This window comes from Scomber scombrus, chromosome 18 (genome assembly GCF_963691925.1).
Source record: "Scomber scombrus chromosome 18, fScoSco1.1, whole genome shotgun sequence".
Classification (NCBI taxonomy): domain Eukaryota; kingdom Metazoa; phylum Chordata; class Actinopteri; order Scombriformes; family Scombridae; genus Scomber; species Scomber scombrus.
Window position 1 is genome coordinate 269162 of NC_084987.1, and position 7500 is coordinate 276661.

The 7500-nt window shown below is 41.1% G+C and overlaps 1 protein-coding gene across 1 annotated transcript in view; it reads left to right on the forward strand.

Moving 5' to 3' along the window:
* Positions 1–6818, forward strand: part of ifnphi1 (interferon phi 1) — an 8874-nt gene extending 2056 nt beyond the window's left edge. Inside the window, exons 3-7 of the mRNA XM_062438364.1 lie at positions 5322–5399; positions 5820–5975; positions 6053–6130; positions 6420–6549; positions 6742–6818. Coding sequence (XP_062294348.1) covers positions 5322–5399; positions 5820–5975; positions 6053–6130; positions 6420–6549; positions 6742–6818 — 519 coding nt within the window. The remainder of the gene's footprint in view (positions 1–5321; positions 5400–5819; positions 5976–6052; positions 6131–6419; positions 6550–6741) is intronic.
* The last annotated feature ends 682 nt before the right edge of the window (positions 6819–7500 follow it).

Sequence of the window (7500 nt, forward strand, 5' to 3'; positions counted from 1 at the left end):
ACATTTTTTACCCTGTCTCTCCATTGTGCTATGCTTGGGGACAGTGGTTTCAACCACGAAGCTGTTATGGTCTTTTTTGCTACCAGCAGCAGGACTCTTAGCAAATATTTAGATCTCTTGTCTGTCATAGTATCAGGAATTATACCCAAAATATACAATGATGGTTCCATAGGGAAATTAATACCCATAATCTGTTTAATTTCCTTCTGAATATTTTCCCAGAAGTCTTGTATTTTGGGGCAATCCCAAAATATATGGGTGTAATCCCCTACAGCTCCACACTCCCTCCAGCATTTATCAGATGTATTGCTATATTTTGATGTAATAAACGGAGTGTTAAAGTAGCGCATTTTCACTTTCCAGTCGAATTCCCTCCATGTTGGGCTGTTAGTTAATTTGTGTCCTTCTATAAATGTTTCCTCCCACTCTTCTTCTGATATTATGATGTTAGCTTCCAGCTCCCATTTTTCTTTTATATCAAAATTGTTATCATTCGATTCGTGTTGTAGAGCTTTATAAATTTTTGATATAACCCCTTTTTTTGATTTGTCTTCTGAAAATGACCATAACACTTCTTCTATTTTAGATGGTGTCTTGCAAATTTTCTCCCATTCCTGGTGTTTTTGTAGATAATCTCTTAGCTGCAAGAATTTGTAAAAATCATTAGCTGGTAAGTTAAATTCTTTTTGTAGTTGTGTGAATGATTTCAATGTTTGTCCCTGAAACATTTGATCAATATATATTAGCCCCTTGTTCGCCCATATGTTAAATCCTGAATCCATGGTAGATGGTATAAAGTCTGGGTTCTTTGCTATCTTAGTAGCCCTGCTTACCGAATTTGACAACTTCAGCTTCTGTCTTACTGCTGCCCATATTTTCAATGTTCCCCTGATCCACTCGTTACCCAATCTGAGTTTCTTCCGAGCCTTTTCGTTCTGAAATGGGAGAGATTCTAAAGAAACATGTTGACATGCATTTTGTTCCATCTCCACCCACACTGAATCTTTCTCTTTAGTGATCCACATAATTAAGGCTCTGAGCTGTGCTGCCCAATAGTAATTTCTTAAGTTAGGTAGATTTAACCCTCCCTTCTCTTTTTTGCTGAGAAGCGTCTTGTATTTAATTCTTGCTTTCTTATTCTGCCAAATAAATTTCGATATGATTTTGTCCAATTTTTTAAGAAAGGCCCCCGAGATCCCAATAGGCAATGATTGGAATAAGAACAACACTCTTGGTAATATATTCATCCGCACAGTTTCCACTCTTCCTACCAGAGTCAAGGGCAACACTTCCCATCTAGCCAAATCATCCTTTATCGCCGTTACCAATTTCCCATAATTAGCCTCAAATAATTGTGCTGTATCAGGAGTAATGATTATTCCCAGGTATCTAAACCCCTTTTCTGTCCATTTAAAGTGGACCTTTTCTTTAAGTTCCTCTGGAAACCTTCCTGAGAGCATCATAGCCATTGATTTGGCTTCATTCGTCGAGTACCCTGATATTTCACCGTATTCTTTCAGGTTGTCTAGTAGGGCTGGTATAGACGTGGAGGGCTCACTTACATATGTTAATAAATCGTCCGCAAATAACGATGTTTTATGTTCTATGCCCCCTTCATCTTTTATTCCTTTAATGTTATTATTTTGTCTTATTGATTCTGCTAACGGTTCAATACTTGCAGCAAACAGCAGTGGACTCAAGCAATCTCCTTGCCTGACTCCTCTTTTTAGGTAGAAAAAGTCTGAGCAACAGCCATTTACTCTGATCCGGGATTTGGGATTTTTATAAACAATTTTAACCCAGTCAATAAACTTTGAATGAAACCCAAAAACCTCCAATGTTTGATACAAGAAGTTCCACTTCACGCGGTCAAACGCCTTTTGTGCGTCTAGGCTAAGCAGCATGGTCGGTTGGGGGTTGTTTTTCGAACATGATATAAGATTTAATGTTCTCCTGATATTGTTAGCCCCCTGTCTTCCCGGGATAAACCCTGTTTGATCAGGTTTGATTAATTTAGTTATATGTTGTTGCATTCTCTGTGCTAGTATGTTTGTTAATATTTTGACATCATTACAAAGCAAACTGACAGGTCTATATCCCTCACATGAAGTTGGATCTTTGCCTTCCTTATGTAGCACGGAGATTATGGCTTCTGACCAAGTGTCTGGGGGGTTTCCTGTCGACAGAGCATAGTTAAAGACTTTACATAATACTGGTGTTATCTCTTCTGCAAAACATTTATAAAATTCTCCTGGGAAGCCATCTGTACCTGGGGATTTGTTACTTTTAAGGGTTTTTATAGTGTTAGCTATTTCTTGTGATGAGATTGGTTTTATCATTTCAGATGCTTCTTCTGCTGTTAATGATGGCAAACATAGTTTTTTGAAGAATTCTTGTGTTTTAGTTTCAATAAAGTTAGACTCTGAGTCGCTATATAAATCTTTATAAAATTCTGCAAAGGCCCCCGCTATCTCTGTTGGCTTTGCCGTGATTAGTTTGGTACTGGGATGCCTAATTTTTGTGATTATTCTATTTGTTTGAGCTTTTCGCAGTTGAAATGCCAGTAACCGGCTTGCCCTGTTGCCCATTTCATAGTATCTTTGATTTATAAAACGGAGAGCTCCTTCTGCTTTATATGTTAAAAGTTCATCTAAGTCACACCTAATTTTTTTTAATTCGAGAAGAGTGGAATTGTTAGACGTCCTTTTATGTTGTAACTCCAACTCTTTGATTTTGCTTTCTAGCTTTCCTTGCTGTTCCCATCGAGCTCTTTTTAATCTGGATGTTATTTCTATTATTTTCCCTCTTATGACTGCTTTTCCTCCCTCCCACAGAATTGATGGTGAGACCTCGCCATTGTCATTTATTTGAAAATATTCCTTTAAATTTTGCTTAAGTTCTTTGACCACCTTTTCGTCTGATAGGATTGACACATTTAGTCTCCAGTACCTAAAGAAGGATTCCCTGCCGAGCTCAAGAGATAGCGTGATAGGGGCGTGGTCACTTATAGTTATTGACTCTATACTGCAATTTCTAATCTTGTGTATCTGTTGTTTTGACACAAAAAAAAAGTCTATTCTTGAGTAACTACCATGTGGGTTAGAATAGAAGGTAAAGTCTCTTCCTTTAGGATTGTTATGTCTCCATGGATCAATAAGACATAATTCTTTTATAACATTATTTAAGACTTTGGATTTTTTTGTATTTGGTCCCCTTTCTGGTGGCAATCTATCTAATTTACCATTCTGTATAGTATTGAAATCCCCCCCCATGATTATCGTCCCTCGTCCATTACTTGTAATAATATTAGCTATGTTTTTAAAGAATGTTTCATTTTCCTCATTTGGGGCATATATGTTTAATATCGAAATAGTCTCATCTCCTATTGTGCCCACCACCATGATATACCTTCCCATGTCATCTTTAATCACTTTCTCTGCAGAAAATGGTAGGGATTTATTAATTAGTATGGCCACTCCCCTTTTCTTGCCAAATGAAGCATGAAATACTTGGTTTACCCAATCCCTTCTCAGTTTTTTATGTTCGTTCTCATTCAGGTGAGTTTCTTGTATTAGTGCAATTGCACATTGTAGTTTCTTCAGCTGACTCAAAATTTTCTTCCTCTTAATGGGATGATTTAAACCATGCACATTATAAGAAACAAGGTTCAACCTATTCATGATACCTTAAGATGTAAGCATTCCACTCTGTTCCTCCTATAAACCAAAACAACTGTGTAGAACGGCACACAGCGAAAAAACAAGCAAACAATACGCATCTCCCTCTGAACTAATATACAACAATAACACACTATGACTCCCAAAAGTCCCATCATCAGAGAGATGTGGCAAGATCTCTCTGGGGAAATAGCACAATGTGCACCTGCAACTTCTCAGCTGTAATTAAGTTGCTGCTTACTCAAATTGAGCTTCAGTTAAGCTCACTCTACCAATTTTGACATTAATCTGTAAGTAATACTTAAATCCCATAACTAGCTCCTTTTATTCTCTTTAAGCATTAAACTAGACATATATTCAAATTGACCGTATTACCCTTCAGGATTGGCACTTATTTTCACCTTTAGTTTCTAGACTGTTGTCTTGCCTTTACCACTGTGAGCCTCAGAGTTCATTGAATGAGAGCTTGTAGATCTGCCTCTGTGATGCGTGGCTGTCTCCTCTTCCCCTTCTGTCCTGGCACCGCCGTCCAGCTGCCCTGCATCCTCACTCTCTGTAGTTTCTCCCATTCGTCCTCCTCCACGTAAATCCCCACGTTCTTCAGCATGGGTGCAGCATCCATCAGTGTGGCGTATGTCTTAGTCCCGGTTTCCAGAAACACTTTCAGCTGTGCAGGATATGGAGACTGTGCCTTTATGTTTTTCTCCTTAAGTTTTTTTATTACATCCCGCACTTGTTTCCTTTTCTTCTGTATCTCTGTAGTGTAGTCTTGGTTAAAGTAGATGGTCCGTCCCTCATATGTTATTTTTTGTTTCCATGCTTGTTGTATGATGCGGTCTTTCACCTGGTGGTCGATGAAGCGGGCTATGATGGCTCGCGGGGGGGCCACGCCGTCTTTCGGTTTAGCAATCAGCGAGCGATGTGCTCTTTCGATGCGGATGTCCACGGCTGCTGGGATTTGTAGTGACGAGCGGATGAAGTCAGTCACAAATCCTATAGTGTCGTTTTTCTCCGAGCCCTCCGGGATACCGTGTATCCGTATGTTGTTACGTCTCGCCCTCGACTCCAAATCGTCACATTTTGCAGCTAACGTCGCTTCTTGGTGAAGAAGAAAGGCGACTGATCTTTCCAGCCGCGCTGCTCTGTCTTCCGTCTCCCCCAACCTTTCTTCCACGTCCCCTGTTCGCTGCTCCAGCGAAGCAGTTCTCTCCATAATCTCCTTTAGATTAGTTTCTAGTCTCACTAGAGCATTCTTGTTGTCAATAGCCGCTTCTGTGTGCTCTTGTCTTAACTTGCGCAACTCCGCCAATATTACCGAGTCTTCTTCCCCACCGACGGTGTCCTTATCCGGCGTGGCTCCCGCTGTCGAGTCCGTAACTCCAATATTCGCATTGTCCTTTTTGTTAGACCTTGTCTCCATCATTTTTGCTGTTGTCATCTTTCGTTGTCAGATTTTCTTGACTTTGACCCGCTTTCTGTTGTTAATAATGTTTAAAAGAGCTAGTTTTAATTGGTTTCTTCGAGAGCTAACTTTTTAGGCTGTCTTATCCCACATGGCGCCACCGGAAGTCCAAAAGTCTCAGTTTAATGAAACATATTGAGTGTTGATGTTGACCAGCTGAGTGACGTGTGCTGATGTTTCAGGGCGATCAGCTGACGGAGGCGGAGGACAGTCCCGTTGCTTTCTCCTACAGACTCTATGAACGCATGAGGAACACTCAGGTAATGTTTATTATTATAACCTCAGTCAGTTCAATCATTCTAAACGTGTGTTCAGTCAACATGACAGATTATGTGAAAACTATAAAATAACATATTTCTAATGCTGTTAAACTAATGTGTTCATGTTATAAAATAACTTTGAAGCTGCTGCTCATAAAGACCAACTCATCTGCTCAGAATATTGTTTTTATTACAAACACACGTCATAGCTCAGCTCCTGTTGGATATGTTCAGAAATCGCAGGTTATAAGTCAGCTGTTATATGAATCCTCTCAGCCTTCATGTGTTTAAACTCAGTGCTGCTCTTCCACCACCAGGTGGCGCCTGATCTCTGTAGGACTTGTTGTGCTGCTTGTATTATTAGAGGAAGTTGTTTCTGATCACAGTAATAATCAATAAGAGTAATGATTGATCTTCCAGGTGGAGGAGTCCCAGCTGCGTTTCATCAGAGACAGTCTGCAGCTTATTTTTGACCTCTATCGCCACGGCAACCACTCCTCCGTTACCTGGGATACCGACAAGAGCGAGCGCTTCCTGATTCAGACGCACAGACAGATAGAGGAGCTCAACCAATGTGTGAGTTCTCTAATCTAAATACTCTGAGTCACAGTTCGTCTGTCAGAGCTTCAGTTTAACTTTGTTTCTGTTCTCAGTTTTCTACTGAAAGACACGTCAGCGTCAAGCTGAGAAAGTACTACAAGAGACTCAGCAAGAGCACTGTGGAGCGCATGGTGAGTACAAGTACTGATGTAGTACTGTGTGTACTGACTGTAGTACTGTGTGTACTGATGTAGTACTGTGTGTACTGACTGTAGTACTGTGTGTACTGATGTAGTACTGTGTGTACTGACTGTAGTACTGTGTGTACTGACTGTAGTACTGTGTGTACTGACTGTAGTACTGTGTGTACTGACTGTAGTACTGTGTGTACTGATGTAGTACTGTGTGTACTGACTGTAGTACTGTGTGTACTGACTGTAGTACTGTGTGTACTGACTGTAGTATTTGTACTGCATGCAGGGGGGCAGTGCTGCATCCTGGGAGCTAATCAGGCAGGAAACTGCACATCACCTGGAGCAGTTGGACCTGCTGGTTGCCTCCATGGCCAGCAGGAGGCGCAGCAGGAGGCCCTCTGCAGTCTCCGTCACCAGCAGGAGGCGCTAAGCAGCCAGCAGGAGGCGCTCTGCAGCCTCCGTCACCAGCAGGAGGCGCAGCAGGAGGCGCTCTGCAGCCTCCGTCACCAGCAGGAGGCGCTAAGCAGCCAGCAGGAGGCGCTCTGCAGCCTCCGTCACCAGCAGGAGGCGCTCTGCAGCCTCCGTCACCAGCAGGAGGCGCTAAGCAGCCAGCAGGAGGCGCTCTGCAGCCTCCGTCTCCAGCAGGAGGCGCTCTGCAGCCTCCGTCTCCAGCAGGAGCCGCTAAGCAGTGTCTCTGCACTAACTGTCTGGTTCACGTTCATCATGTTTCTCTGTGAGAACGACACTCTGATTAATTTATTTGTATTAATTTATTTTTTTATCTATTTATTGTATTTATTTATTGGCTTCAGGAAGTTTTGTATTTAAAGACTTTTTTATGATTGAAAACAAGAAGCTGGAAACTTCTCACAAACTGACATAATAAAGATGTTCAATCACTCATGAGTTCTGCTTCTGAGTTTTATTACCTGAGATCACACAGAAAGGTTTATGATGAACTGAACATTCAGTATTGTGTTTTATATCTACTAACTAGCTGACCTCCAGTGATGTCATTGTCTGAGCTCGTTACCATGACTTCACGCCCTCCTGCATCATTCAAAGTTCCCTTTTGGACTTAAGCCCTGTGAGACAAATATACATATTTAATGATAGTTCTGCATTATCTCTGTATTTCTGATAAATGATCAGAAAACCAAGAGAGGAAACCAAATACAAAGACTATACAATAATTGTTTTATGTTTGAGAAACGAGCAATAAGTGAAACAACGTGAGTGTATTTTATAACTAGAAAATTCCAAGTTAATGTTTGAGTGCCACGGGACTGCTGCCGGAACGAGTACACGATTTATTTCCAGTGTTCAAAAGTCACCCTGATCATATTCTGGTTTCTAGCATTAAGTAC